The 14,747-nt window shown below is 48.6% G+C and overlaps 5 protein-coding genes across 5 annotated transcripts; 3 read left to right on the forward strand and 2 right to left on the reverse strand.

Moving 5' to 3' along the window:
• Positions 1 to 185: 185 nt before the first annotated feature.
• On the forward strand, positions 186 to 1,448 carry N7458_011825 (S8 family peptidase; the record flags this gene model as incomplete). Its single annotated transcript, XM_056915207.1, has 1 exon — positions 186 to 1,448. The coding sequence occupies one exon, from the start codon at positions 186 to 188 to the stop codon at positions 1,446 to 1,448; it is 1,263 nt and encodes a 420-aa protein (XP_056759961.1).
• A 341-nt stretch (positions 1,449 to 1,789) lies between these two features.
• N7458_011826 (glycoside hydrolase family 6 protein) lies at positions 1,790 to 3,592 on the reverse strand (the record flags this gene model as incomplete). The annotated part of the gene is given in 7 exon segments (XM_056915208.1): positions 1,790 to 1,834; positions 1,900 to 2,141; positions 2,219 to 2,533; positions 2,553 to 2,690; positions 2,722 to 2,996; positions 3,044 to 3,302; positions 3,517 to 3,592. 7 exon segments carry the CDS (start codon positions 3,590 to 3,592, stop codon positions 1,790 to 1,792), a joined length of 1,350 nt encoding a protein of 449 aa, XP_056759962.1.
• A 4,161-nt stretch (positions 3,593 to 7,753) lies between these two features.
• On the forward strand, positions 7,754 to 9,941 carry N7458_011827 (transient receptor potential ion channel family protein; the record flags this gene model as incomplete). Its single annotated transcript, XM_056915209.1, has 2 exons — positions 7,754 to 8,129; positions 8,206 to 9,941. The coding sequence occupies 2 exons, from the start codon at positions 7,754 to 7,756 to the stop codon at positions 9,939 to 9,941; spliced, it is 2,112 nt and encodes a 703-aa protein (XP_056759963.1).
• A 291-nt stretch (positions 9,942 to 10,232) lies between these two features.
• N7458_011828 (sodium:calcium antiporter) lies at positions 10,233 to 11,386 on the reverse strand (the record flags this gene model as incomplete). Its single annotated transcript, XM_056915210.1, has 2 exons — positions 10,233 to 11,162; positions 11,219 to 11,386. 2 exons carry the CDS (start codon positions 11,384 to 11,386, stop codon positions 10,233 to 10,235), a joined length of 1,098 nt encoding a protein of 365 aa, XP_056759964.1.
• Positions 11,387 to 13,041: 1,655 nt separating this feature from the next.
• Positions 13,042 to 14,425, forward strand: N7458_011829 (Tm-1-like ATP-binding domain-containing protein; the record flags this gene model as incomplete). The annotated part of the gene is made up of 2 exons (XM_056915211.1): positions 13,042 to 13,722; positions 13,808 to 14,425. The coding sequence occupies 2 exons, from the start codon at positions 13,042 to 13,044 to the stop codon at positions 14,423 to 14,425; spliced, it is 1,299 nt and encodes a 432-aa protein (XP_056759965.1).
• Positions 14,426 to 14,747: the final 322 nt, after the last annotated feature.

Below are 14,747 nucleotides of genomic sequence, written 5' to 3' on the forward strand. Positions count from 1 at the left end.
ACGAGGGTGGGCTTCAGAGGAGGGGATCCCACGTCTATGTGCCCCAGCAGACAAATCTGAGTTGAAGACCGTCACCATCCAAGCAGCGCCAGTAAGCCTCCCAATTGACTTTGTTCGATAATCAACGCAGATTTCTAGGCGACTAATATGGAGGCTTCTTAAAGGGACTGGAGTCGATTGAACGGATGAGACGTTCTTTTGCCACTTTCACCCGTAGTATCGAACAGCGCATAAAGGACAAGTCAGCTCGGCCGATCATCATCCCAGAATTCCAAACAACGGGCCTTCGCTGCTGGCCTTTATCCTCTATTGGTAACAATGGCTACCCTGGTGGTGACGGGCCACTGGAGGTAGTGCATCGCGACAAATGGATGGAAGCCATAGACCGCTTCCGCGGCGCGTTGCAGCGAGTTCACGATAGTCTTCCGGAAACGCATGGCCGACCAGAGAAGGTCAAGGTCGCGCTAATTGATGATGGTGTCCGCCTCGACAAGCTCCATATATACTTCGGTCAGATGGTCGAAGCCTCCGGGCTTAGTTACTATCCTCGAGGGAAACACACTGAGGAGCCCTGGCACAACTCTACTCATGGGCGCGGAACTGTGATGGCTAACATGATAGCTCGCGTCAACCCGTGGGTGTCACTGTGTGTGATGCGTGTGCACGACATCCCTTCAAGAGACGGCAGTCGGATGATCACGGCTCGCAGCGCCGCTATGGCCATCCGGGCTGCGATTGGGCGCAAGGTTAATATCATTTCCATGTCGTGGAGTATTCTAGCCAAGCACAGAGAAAATGAATCCACCATTCCGTCGGGCGAGGATTCGGGAAATTCTGAACAAGACCCCGAGCTCGAGGATCTCAGAGCCGCCATCGACGAGGCAGTCGAGGCCAAGATCCTGATCTTTTGCTCCGCCAACGACGATATCAGTTTGAAAGTAACGGACTTCTTACCTTACCAAAGAGCGCCGAAATATATCTTCCGCATCGGAGCAGCGGATCAACATGGCAAACCTGATAACGTTTCAGAAGACTTCAAGGCAATGAACTTCTACCTACCCGGAAACAAGGTAGCTGAGACTGAGAACCCAACCGCCACAACACCGATCACGTACCATACTGGGTCATGGGTGTCGACGGCCCTGGCAGCCGGACAAGCCTCCTTAATTATCTATTGTGCAACCCTCGGTAAGGTATACTACGATTCAGTTGGTAACAAGCAACGTGCTGAAGAGTTTTCCCGGAGGCGGGATGCGCTCAAAGAACGAAATTACATGGAGACGGCCTTCCAGAGTATCAAATTCCCGGGTTGGAATAGTCCAAAGTTTCCTCCCGTGTGGGGATTATTTGGGGACGCGACTGCTTCAATAATCGGAACTGAAGAAGATAGAGTGAGGCTGGAGGCATTGACAAGTCTAGTTCATAAACTTTCGTCGGGTATCCGATAGTGGATACGTAAGTACCTCAGAAAGTAGGCCGTTCATATCAATAATGACCGTTTGTATATAGAGAGAGGTCGAGAATAGCTGCTCATGCAACTCATTCTGTATGTAAGCGGGTATTGTTCTCTAGAAAACACTCCCAATGGTCAAGTTTAGTCGAATTTTGGTGGACAAAATGCGAAATAAGATTTTTGATTCCGAGTATTGGCTGTGTAGAAAGCATAAACCAAAAGATAGAAGCTTTCATACTAAGTAGAAGGTCATATCACAATAGTATTCCAATTCTCAATTCTCAAGCACATTCAAGATTTCCATTTAACCCGCCGACAGTCCCCATATCCATCAACTTAGAATGACGGGTTGGCATTCGTGAGCAACTGCTCGAAATAGGCCTATGAAATATCAGCGAGGGAACGATTGTAAAGGCGAACACGATTGACACGGTTTGAAAACTCACCTGGAACCAAGTTCCGGCTTCAGGGGCAGGCTGCAAAGCATCGCTGTATCCGCAGTGGGCATCGTATCGCGCCGAGGTGGTATCTGATGTACCGTCACACTCTCCGCCAGGCTTAACCCAAACGAATGCATCCTGAAGAGCATCGCCAGTATCTGTCGTGGGGCGAACACCGAATCCAGTGCCAATGACGTTGCACCAATCACCCCATGCGTTTTGCTTGGTTGGCTGAACACCGTTGCGGGCTAAACAGAGGTTAGATATTCATACCATTCATATGCAACATGTCTGAAAAAGGTAAAGAATAAAGAATGTGACTTACAAGTATCGGTGATGAAGTGAGCATTGAAGCCGGCAGACTGAAGCAGAGGGGCAATTGCATTGACATAAAGCTTCTCGTCACAGTTGGAGTCGCCTGAAGTGTAGGATGGGCACGGACTGATTGTCCAGGCATTGTAGTTGGCAACATTAGTAGCCAATCCGCGTACAGCAGCCGGTGACGATGCGTTCTTGTACACGTTGGCGAAGAGGGTAGCGGCAGGTTGGAGATTAGCAGACCATCCTAGCCAGCCGGCGTGTCCTAGATACATCGACTCAGCCACCACTCCCTTTCTAAGAAGGATAAATGGGAGTTTTCCTGCAAAGGGGGATCATACCGGCATCAATATACATCGCGACATTTGGCAAGTTGAGCTGAATCAACGCATAGTTGACGCACTCCAGATAGGCGCTTTCAGCGTTGGCGCACTTAGCCACATTTAGGTTGGTTACGAGGTTGGCGAGACTATCGGGCTCTGGAAAAAAGTTAGCATAGTAGGCGTATACGACTAGGGTTTAGGGCCTGACCGATGACCAAAATAGTCTGCACATCAGAGTACTTGAGAATCTGAGCCCTGATTGCGTCAATGTACGCTTTGTAGTTCGCAACTCCGTTGTTGGCAATCGAGTACTCGCCGTTGCTGGCAAGAGCGGCGCAGTCACGGTCCGGCAAGTCATAGACCACAAAAATACCAGCGATGGGAGGGCTAGCACCGGCCTTGTTCTGTGTCTGGATGTCGGCAAGGTAAGTTCCCATGGTCGGAACTTTGGCAGCCGTGTCACTATTGCAATTAGTAGAGGCACATCCACGAGAAATAATCAGACCTACAGCCAGACGAAAGATGGGACCTTAGCCACTGCGCTGGCCTTAGCAGCGAGAGAGCTCGTCAGAGACGGAATTGCCAAAGTGAAGACCTCCGAGGAGTAGTATGGGTTTGCGTAGAGCTGGTAGCCGCTGAACGGATTGCCACTGTTGGTAACAGTAGGGGCCGTAGTGGTAGTTCCAGTGGTGGATCCCTTGGTAGTGGTAGTGGCAGTGGTAGTCACCAGGGTGGTCTTGGATGTTGAAGTCGTGCTTGTCGTGCTTACTGCGGCGGTTGCAGGGATACATTGGGCATAGTCTTGTCGATAATCAGCGTCCTAGCTTTGGATGAGGGACGAAACCCCAAATACATACAAGGGTTCTGGGTACTGCATGTTGCCGATGCTGCGCAGACCGTTGATCCTATATATCCACTACCGCCACCTACCAAATCCATTAACCCAGGATTTTTGACAGAATGACCGATAGCAAAATCTTACATTGGCCCCAGAGGGTCTGCTGGGCATAGGCAACTTGGGTTAGGAGGAAAACCACCAAACCCGATGTACGCTGCATGTTGGCTGAAAGTTTTGGTTTCTTAGGCTTTCTTGATGAATGTTGGTCGAGTTCGTTATCCGATGATTCATGGGGAGATTGTCGATATATATACCTACTCGACCTGAGATGCGACGGGAATGACACCCGGGTCGCCGATGAGGGCAAATTTCAATGCTACAAAAGCCACGGAACAATATCTCAAAATGACGCGGAACATGGAGAGACTCGAAGCTAACTTTTTTCAGGGCATCCTGCTTTCAAGGTAGCCTGCATTACTACGTTATACATACGTAAAGTTTAAGAAGTTTGGCTAATTATCAACCATCCATATGCATGACGACCTATCAAAGCATCCACGCCTTTTTATTAAAACACTTGGCTGCTACCGGTACTGAGAGAGCTGCAAATTTCTCCACCGTTCCCAGGGATGAGAGGAACCAAAGAGCACGCCCTATACATCACGGGGAGTTCAAAAGCGGTAAGCGTGATTGTTAGACACGAAGAACCTGCATTCTTCACCCGGCTGCAGGGTAAGGTTTTTTGCAAAATACGCGGGGAAGAAGGTGCTTATCGGCAATGCTATACAACTAGACCGAAAAGCATCACCGACTTCGTACTAGCTATTAGTATAGCCATTTCTCATATCCGACGAGGCTACATAGCCTAATGATCCGGCTATTAATGCTGCAGGGAGACTTTAGTAACACTGCGAATGTATCTCTCATCCTAATAAAATTGAGAATATTTATTGGTCCTCGCTAGAAAAGCACGTCGTTAATTTTGTACAATTCTAGGCGTTTCACATAGAAAGCCGACGCCATTCTCATCGACATATGAAACCAGAGGACATGCTACATATTGCGGCGATAAATTCACGCCACCCTGAACTTATGTGGTAGCACCCGACTGGACTCTACCAGCAGGGTAAATAATATTCGTCGTGAGATCTGGTAAGGGTTGTCCCCGCCGAATATCCTCCAAGTACATCGTCGGTAACTTGTTAGTTAAGGCACTCTCTGAGGCTAAGCAACAGAATAACGAATATATTATTATGGTTAAATGCGGTATAGGTGGCCCTAAATCTGTGAAGTGCGGGCATCACGCTGACTGGTCGATACATTTCTGCAGGTGGCACGGGGGCGGTCCGCCTCCCGACCAGAATGGTGAAGCCTGGGTACACCAACCACAACCTAACTCCTAGTAACTCCTCGATGAGAGCTGGTCGATCTTACTAGCCGCAAACCTTGACATGTTATTGGGTGTTTACTGTATATGGAGCGGAGATGTCGCCGGTAGTCAGATGTGACATCGCTTGAGAGCATTATCAGCCCCTGAGCCTTATTTGAAGGAGACCATACCACCCTTTTGAGCACCATCCTTGTCGTTTACTGCTCTTTTGAGTGGTTTGAGTAGATGTAGTATGATGCTTCTTCTGTTTCATTTGAAGCTTCGTTTCAAATGGCGTGATATGGATGTACGTCAACAATGGAAGTCGAACTGGAGTTGTGTAGATGTATATCTGCGACCTTAGGGCAAGCGATCAAGTTTGCATCATAGCGGGCCCGGTGTCAAAATCTCTAGCTCACAAGTCCCACAATCTTCCAATACAAGCGTGAGACTACGAAGGGAGGGCCTTTTACTTTCACATAACTAACTAATTCGGCAGCGGATTAGTCAGTCTAGTGATGCAGGGTCTGATGAGTCGAGGACTGCCGACCGTGAGTAATTCCAGATAGTGGGGTAGATCATCCTATCCTAGGCAGCCAGGGGCAGGGTTGACGGTGCTGAGAGGGTGATCTGGTACTTTGTTGAGCGCCTGTAACTATAGGTTCGTTCATGATCTCCTGATGCATTCTCCCTAATGAGTGTCCTGTTTCACGGTTGAAATCCCCGACAGTGCGCAAATCGATGAAGGATATCTATCTTATTCCCGCAATAGTCATACTATCGTAGGCTACAAACGTTGCATCATTCTATCCATGGCTCGATGCCAAGAGGTTTCCAACAATGCTCACTCGTCGCTCAACCTGTTGACCCAGTGGCTCTGGGAGAATATCACCATGCGATGTATCTCACAACTTCTACTGTAAATCGAGCTTGGGAGAGAAATTTCGAAGATTTAGATACTAAACGAGGGACGCCATCAAAATGCATACCCAAGACCAGCAACGGAGGCAAAGGTACAAAGTAGTTGGGCGACGCAAGTCAAGCCATGTAAACCAGGGAAAAGCAGAGGCTGAGATGGAGGGTTTATAGTAATTGACACCTGCTATTGGTTCATGTTGGGCCCTCGACAAGAGATTCCGACGATTTTTCCTCGTCTCTTCACGCACACTGGAATTCGCCTATGAACCTATTTTCGGGGTGGGCTAGAGTAGCTTTTGGTGAATGATTGGAATGAGTTTCAAGACATATTAATGGGAGCTACAGTTGCGTTAGGGCAGAGTAGATGTGCCTGCGTCAGAGGCCAGTACGCAAGTACGCAAAGGAAACGAAGAAGTCCGGAAATCTCCGACTTTGAATCTATCTCTAGAGAGAACGAAGACCTACGAAAGAAAAGAAAATGGCAAATCCACGCCTAAATGGGCACTCGAGGCAAGTGGCAATCAGCAAACGCTGGTCCTGGAAATCTCCGCATAGAGACCTCCTGTAGGAGTGAATCTCCATCAAATTGACAGACCAATCGATTATATGCATCCATGGATCAATGGAAGGTCCGCAGGAGGTTGGCCTTGTTTCTAGAAATATGTAATCTGATTCAAGTAGCTTGAGCTTAATTATTGGCAACGATACGACCTCGGTACAGTTAATTATTTATTCGTAGAGCTTCATGGATATTCCATACCAATAAGGACACAGATTATCATACATAGACAGGTATCCCGTTCTCAACTGCAATATATTTCCCTCCCTTTTCTTCCTGTTCCCGGAAAACCGGCCAAGCGCTTTTGTTCAGGAAGCATTCACATCTATGCCGGAATCCTCAATCAAGACTCTGAATTGAAGAGATTAAGAATTAATATATACATCAAAGATTGGTCACTGCTATAACTTCTCTACCACATGCTGAAGAAAACTCGGCTAGATTGGGTTAACTGGACTCTGGACCTTGGAAGGCTTGTCAAGGTGGGCCTTACTCGGCATGCTTCCCTTCCGACCGCCGATTCCTAGGCTTCGGTCATTGAATTTTGTTGTGAGTGCTAAGGTGCTTTCCTCCCCCAAAGGTTACATATTCAGCAGGTTCAATCGGCGGTCTGTACCCCGACTCCCGATTATTAGTCTCTCGGCTGGAAGCTTTTCTTTGGAGGCTCTAGACTCTTGAAAATCCAGGATCTTAGCTAAGCGGGACCAGTTCGATGGATGCTTTCTTCTCTTAGCGCCGTTAGCAGTGTGTTTCTATGGTCTACAGGTACAAGGTACAGACACTCAACAAAATAATTGCACTATCATCTTCCATCATCTGGTCGCGCACATCTGAAGAAAATCACGGCTACCCTGGTATTTTCGCGTAATCACGAACCGTACGAGGGAGCCAAAATGGCGAGTTTACAGATAAACAATCAACTTTCAAACAGTATCCAGTAGAAGAACCTACATTCAGTCGTAAGCGCCAGACCCAGTAAGCCAGGAGCGCCTGATCCTTCTTGTGGGAAGATCTGTTGCAATGATGACATTGGGTGAGAAATTCGCACGCCGCGCGTAAGTGGAACTAACTAGTGGCTTCCGCTTACGTGCTCAAGGGAGTGAGTGCAATATCGGGAAGGGTACTGATCAGTCTTGTATATATTGTATATATTGAGTTCGATCTGCCATGCATTATCAATCACTACTAGCGATACTTTTTACCATTTACCATCTCCCCATACACTCAAAAACAAGCAACTCCGGGAGTTGCCGTTGGATGCAGATTTGGCGCAAACTGAAACCCTGGTCCCATCGTGGCAGTGTCGATGCTGACGCGAGAGATGACTGGATGAACAGGGTGTTCATGACAAAGCTACCCACCCCCTTAGTTAACTATAATCTTTGACTATTCTGTTATTGGAAACTTATTAAGCTGCCTTGATTTGCGGGGCACCTTCTCCTGGTGAGATGAGCCTTTCGCTGTCTTCCTTTGATTATCTGCAGTGAATCTTACCGCAGTCATCGCTCTTGCTGTCACTGCGTTCTTCCTCAAAAATGAAGGCCACGAGATGTCTTATCAAAGGCACTTTGGGTGTTCTTTACTTCCCTCATTTGATCAATGCCGTCAATATACTCGAATCCACCGCCCTGATCCCCTGCTCCGATGACAGTGTCATAAAGACCAACAATTTCAAGCTGACGCTCACACCTGAAAACGAGACTCTTACTATGGAGTTTGACGGCGAAATCAACTACTCCGGGAAGATTCTCATGGATCTTGACCTCCTGGTCTTCGGGTACAGCTTCTTGACGGCGCAAGTGAACCCGTGCGACTACCAATTGTCTGGATTCTGTCCGATGACACCGGAGAACATGACAGTGCCATATGCAACTCTTTCTGTGTCAAAGAATACGATTTCGCAAATTCCAAGTAAGTTTATTGTCAGATTCAGGAGCGAATCTTGTCTCATGGTGAGATAGCCAATTGACTCGTTACATTTTGATAGGTATCGCCTACACCTTTCCTGATCTCGATGCCATCGTGCGAGTGAATATGATAGCCACGTCGACGAATCAAAGTATCACTTGTATTAAAGCCCGCGTCGTCAATAGCGCTACAGTATATCAAGCAGGAGTAGCCTGGACACTGGCAATCATCACTGGAGCGAGTCTATTTACGGGTACCATCCTCTCGATTCTCGGCTATTCCAACATCGCAACTCAAGTCTCATTTCGTGCCCTGCTGTTTCTTGGATTCATGCAGAGTCAAGCCATGGCTGGCCTTACAGCGGTGGAATTTACACCGATGATCCAGAATTGGACTCAGAATTTTCAATGGACCATGAGCATCGTACGTGCAAATTTCCTCAACACCATCACGACTTGGTTTCAGCGTGCGACAGGAGGCACGGCTTCAGATCTGGTTTCCGAAGCTGGGGATATTTCGATCGGTCTCCTGAAACGTTCGACTGAAATGCTTGCGAAGAGAAGCGTGCCGACATCAGAGGGTGGAGCAGAAGTCCTGCTGTATGGTATCATCCGGATGGGCTTCCGCGCAGGTATTGACTCTACCAACATCTTTATGACGGGGTATATAGTCTTTTATTTCATCGCCATCATCATGCTCCTTGCTATTATGGCTCTCAAGTTCGGCCTATCTGCAATTTGGGACAAGACGAACAAGGCGAGGTCCCGGGATATATTTGGTCCCCAGCATGACTGGCAGAGCTTTATGCGAGGGAATATCTGCCGAATCATACTTCTTGGCTACCCTCAATTCTGTGTGTTTAGCATGTGGGAACTATATCGCCGGGACTCGGCGGCTGAATCCGTCCTGGCTATCACTATTTGGCTCGCCATGACTATCACCCTCGGCAACGGGATTTTCAAAATCTTTCAGCATGCACGGTCTTCGAGGCACTTCAATAAAACCCCAAATTCCTCGCTTTATTTTGATGAGGCCTGTCTGACGAAGTGGGGATCTTTATACGTCTATTACAAGGCTGAGACATACTACTTCATCATTCCTCTACTAGTTTATTCAGTCTTGAAGGGCATGATTATCGCATTCGCACAACACAACCCTACAGCGCAAGCTATAGTCCTTCTCATCTTTGAGGCTGCTTTCTTGGTCTGTACTGCAATTCTGCGACCGTACAGGGACAAGAAAGCCAACGGCTTCGCCATAACCGCCGCCGCCATCAATTTTGTCAATGCTATCTTCATTCTCGTCTTCAGCGACACTTTCAACCCTCCAGATCTCATGACCGGGATCATGGCCGTCATATTCTTCCTATACAATGCTGTCTTTACCCTCATCCTTGCCATCTTCATGCTGATCGGCCTTTTCTACGCAAGCCGGCTCAAGGAGCCGTCCCCAGGATGGCAGGACTTCCGCGACAAACGTGCCTCTGCCCAATCTATGACCCAACTGATTGAAACTGAGGATCGACGAATAACCGAGCTTCTTCCTCTGCAGGAAGCGGCAAGGACTGACGAGCTGCTCAAGTCGCCGCGACCTCTCTCGCCTTCGGCGAGCAGTGTGAACTCGAGTTCAAGACCATATGGGGATATGAACAACAAGATGGCTTTTGACTCGCGCTGGGATCTCGATTACGGACATGACGGCAGCATCTATAATGTTCGACATAGCACAGCACCACCTTCGCCATTTGAGGGTCCGATTGAGCCAACTCTGCCGCTAATTCCGAGCAGTTCCAATATGTCAGGACGGCGTGGATGACTGGGGGTCGGAGGTACAATGTCACGATTATAGTAGTTCTCAGAGAAATTTCATCATATTTTCATGATAACAGTCGGCCTTTCTATTCAAGACTAGCAGAGCGATTGGCGAGGAAAGGGCACATTATTCACAGATGTATAACGCTGACCAGGGGCAATTGGATAAATACTCACCGACACCCGTATGTGTAGGCATCCTTTGCTACTATCGAGACATACACTATTTGACATGTGTGCAAACCGTAATTGGCATCAGGGTATATTTGAGGTGCTGATATCAGGACCCGAAAAATCACCGTCTGTACACAGTGAACTCAAGCACTATGAACACGGTGTATGCAGCCAAAAGCACGAACCCAGCAATCCGACTGGATCCAAGGAAAACAATAGCAACCAAGCCCAACGCAGATATCCACACAGTCGCTAGTTCAAAAAGGACAAAATTATCCGTGTGGTTAATGGGGATTCCAGTAACGGCGACAACACCGATGCAGATTGTCAAGAGGAATATGTTACTCCCAGCCGTAGTCGCAACAACAATGCCACCCTGGCCTCTGGAGCCACTCATCACGGAGATGAATTTCTCTGGGAGAGTCGTTGCGAAAGCAATCACCGTCAAGCCAAAGACGGTACCGGATAGCTGTAATGATTGGGTGAGGGCGCCTGCGCTGTGGGCAATGATGTAACCAGATAGAGAGAGTGCAAGCAGTCCGAGGAGAAGTTGACAGAGATGGTAGAAAAGTGAGCGCGGGGGCTTCCTCGCACCATTGTGATCCCGCGACGGAGCTGTGTCGGCCAAGAGAGGCGAATGTTCTGAAATTGAAGTCTGACTATTCTGACCAGCCGCATGATCGTCCTGGTGGACAGGCAGATCATCGTCGCTGTCGCTGTCGCTATCACAGTCAGACAGCTGAGGCGCTTCAGTAACGCCTTTATAAATGGCATAACCTATAGACAGAATGTAAATCACGAAGCCAGCGATAAGAAGACTTCCAGTCACTTTATTCAGTTGATTGAAGAATGCCAAGATCACAAACAGCGTAGTGATGAAGAGAAGAAGGGCCGAGTAGATTTTTGCGCTCTTGTCAAATTCCATATGGCCCGGATGGACAAGAAGCGCTAATGAGAATGCCCCCAGGATATTGGATATGGCGGACCCAACTACATTGCCCAAAGCCAGAGGGCTGTGGCCTTGAACGATAGCGGCAACAACGACAGCAAGCTTGGCACACGCGTCAGCCAAGCCGGGAAGACTTATCAAAAGAACGAGCTACATACCTCTTCATATTCGGCACCGGCAGTTAAAAGTGCAATTAAAGTTGGTGAAATGCCCAATCGCTGTCCTACGATAACCGTGTGGTCGAGGAATTTGTCTGCGCCAGAGTCGAGGACGAAGACACCCGCAATCAATGTTGCGGCGTTGAAGCAGATGCTATCCCAGTCCATGATGGAGCTAGAGTATGCAGTAGACAGAAGGCCAGATGGTATGAGTCAATCCTGCAAGCGACCTCTGTAATTGAGAGAGATGCAATTTCCTCTGCTGCCTGGGTCGTTGGCAGACCAGGTCACATGATCCGGACTTAAACAAATTAAAAGTTTAAAGGAATTATTGACTGCAATGGGTCTCTTGCCAGACGTTATTTGCTCAGTCTGAATAAGTATGAGACTACCATTCGAATTGAATGCATGTTTCTCGTTAATGAACTTATATTTGTAAACACGTTAACCCACACGGAATGTAGGCCAAATCCTATCCCTCGACATATTTCCCCGCAGATTGCAATTACGCACGCCGATACTACTCTCACGACACCTAAATTGTATACCTCAGTGTAGAGCTTCAACCAACCGGTTTTCTAGCAGAGATTGACCACAGATTCTAGAAAGCAAACTCTCACTGCAACACCCTGTCGAAATGGTATTATATTTAGCGGACAATGCGAAAAGTAATATTTGCAGCTACGAATTGACGAAAATGATGATTGATTGGCTGGGCTTATCCCACAGACACGACAAGAGGAGAAACCGACCTGTTTTTCGGAATCGCTGCCACTGTCAAAATTTATTTGAGTTCCAACCGTATATATCGTCGTTCGCGTCCCGAAAACTGCATGGTAAACGACGGCAGACGGGAGGCGGCTGCTAAAGCACCACTTTGCTGTCTCGGTTGGATAGAAGGTCGAGATCAACTGTTGAGAGTGATGGCTGCGAGATCAGTACGCCTCATTACCCAAATTGAATTCCTGGAGAAATTTCAAGGATAAAGCTAGGATCCTAACAAGTCTTTCCTTTTCTGCATCTTTTGATGTTATGGCAATTCGATTACGTAATTATGCACACTGACCGCTGGCGGGTGGAAGTCACCCCAGACCAGCTCGCCATTCCGTTCTCCTCCAAGCATCCCCGTACCCTCAGCCATTCACTTTCCTCAATACGCAGTATGCCGCCTCAGATCAATATAGATGTGCACAAAGACCTGGTGCTTAGTCTTTACGCGGACAACATCTCGCTAGCGGAGATATGTAAGGTTCTGCAGGAACGGCACAGAGTCTCAATTACATGTAAAACATTGCGCCGCCGACTCGACGAGTGGGGTGTTGTCACCGAAGTCCGAGCAGTCTATCGAAGAAGTAAGGATGGCGAGCTCCGCGAACGCGTCCGAAAGTTCGTCTGTGAAGACAAGTTCTCCACGAAGGTACGCTCCACCCCTATTGCACGTGACGTCGTACGTTGTTGATCAGTGTTGATCGTGAGTATTGGACAGAAAATACTCGAAATTCTAGCAAATGATGGGATTGAAATGTCTGATACTACGCTGCGTAGGATGCGCAAAGACATGGGCATCGTCCTGCGGCACGATGACCCTGAAAAGATGGCGCGGAATCGCGAACGAATGCGCCTGCGTCGCCAACTGGAGATTGCTATGGATGGTCAACTTCCGGCAAGGTATAGCTTAGCGGCCACTATGCCAACCCCACCCCCCGCACGTCCCTGGTCTTCATCGATTCATTCCTGTTCATGTTTACACCCTGACTCCTCCAAAAATATCTTATTCTCTATCTAACTGCAATATCAGATTGGTCTCCCACGCATCTATCAAAATGCCCCGGACAATACCAACAATTCTCCTACTAGGCACATGCGACACCAAACTATCAGAACTTTTATACACAAAATCCCAAATCGAGAAACACACCCTCTGCCAAGTCCAATTAATGGATATTGGCCGCAACCCAATCACCCACGACAAGATCACCTTCGGCCAAGAAATCTACAGCAGCTATTTCACCTCTCTCAAACGACCAACCGTCGAAATCAAAACTCTCGACCGCACAGAGTACATCGACACTCTGGCCCCATACGCAAGTTCCTTTGTATCCGATCTGTTTGCGGAAAAGAAAGTCCACGGGATCATTGGCATAGGCGGGTCCTGCGGTACAGCGCTAGCTACGCAGGTTATGCGTGATGCGCTGCCGGTTGGGGTTCCCAAGTTAATGGTCTCGACGATGGCGTCGGGGGATGTAGGGCCGTACATTGGTCAGACTGATATTACAATGATGTACAGCGTCGTGGACATTGCAGGTCGGAACCGGTTGTTGGAGAGAGTTTTGGGGAATGCGGCCGGTGCGATTGCAGGGATGGCGAGGGCTTATTTTGAAGACGTTTCGTCGAAGTCGACAGCAGTGACATCAGTCCCCGCTACTACCGGGACACAGACCGGTTCAGAACAGCCATCACAGACACAAAACGACACCGTCCGCATTGGAATCACCATGTTCGGCGTGACAACGCCAGCTGCCACCGCCGCACGCGAACGTCTCGAGTCCGTCCTACCGGGCTGCGAAGTATACGTCTTCCACGCCACAGGCTCCGGCGGAAAAAGCCATGGAACGGCTAATATCAGAAGATCAACTAGACGCCGTCCTAGACCTAACGACGACCGAAATCGCCGATGAAGTCGTCGGCGGCGTCCTCAGCGCAGGACCCACGCGCCTATGCGCCGCCACGAAAAGAAACATCCCCCGCGTGCTCAGCCTAGGTGCCTGCGACATTGTCAATTTCGGAACTCCCGAATCAGTGCCCTATGTTTTCGCCCAGGCGACGGGTCCGCATAAGCGGGTGTTCCATCCGCATAATTCCACCGTGACGCTTATGCGCACTACGAAGGAGGAGTGTGTTCGCATCGCGAAGGTCATTGCGACGAATTTGCTCGAGGGGAATGCGGGATGGGAGAGGGACTGTCGGACGAAGGTGATTCTGCCTCTGGGTGGGGTTAGTTTGCTGGATACTCCGGAGAATCCATTCTGGAATCCCGTGGCGGATAGGGCGCTGTTTACCACTTTGGAGGATGAGTTGAGGGGTAGTGAGATATTGGTTGTTCGTGATGGTAGGCCTATTAATGATCCAGGGTTTGCGGTTGCTGCTGCTGATATGCTGTGTGAATTGATTCGGAAACATCGAGGGGGAGGTAGCAATACCGCCTAAATGTCATAATTAAGATTTCAGTTCGAAGCCCGAGGACCCATGAGCCCAACGCGGAAGATCACAGCTTGGCTGACATTTCTCTACGAGGAACTCCAAAATGCAGAGCAAATTTCGCGCTCGGCGTCATTATATTTTTAAGACTGTCCAGCTACAGATAGCCATCCAACCATGGCCACAAAGAGCCACCAGAACAGTACTCAAACCATCCCGAGAGGCCCACGACCAGGCCAGAAGCCAGCACAGAGATAAAGGTATCAAGGTAGAATAAAAATAGGTAGAAGAAAAAGAAAATTCCCATCCGTACGCAGTGTTGAATGCAAGA

This window comes from Penicillium daleae, assembly GCF_028827525.1.
Source record: "Penicillium daleae strain IBT 16125 chromosome Unknown utg000009l_segment0_segment0, whole genome shotgun sequence".
NCBI classification, from domain to species: domain Eukaryota; kingdom Fungi; phylum Ascomycota; class Eurotiomycetes; order Eurotiales; family Aspergillaceae; genus Penicillium; species Penicillium daleae.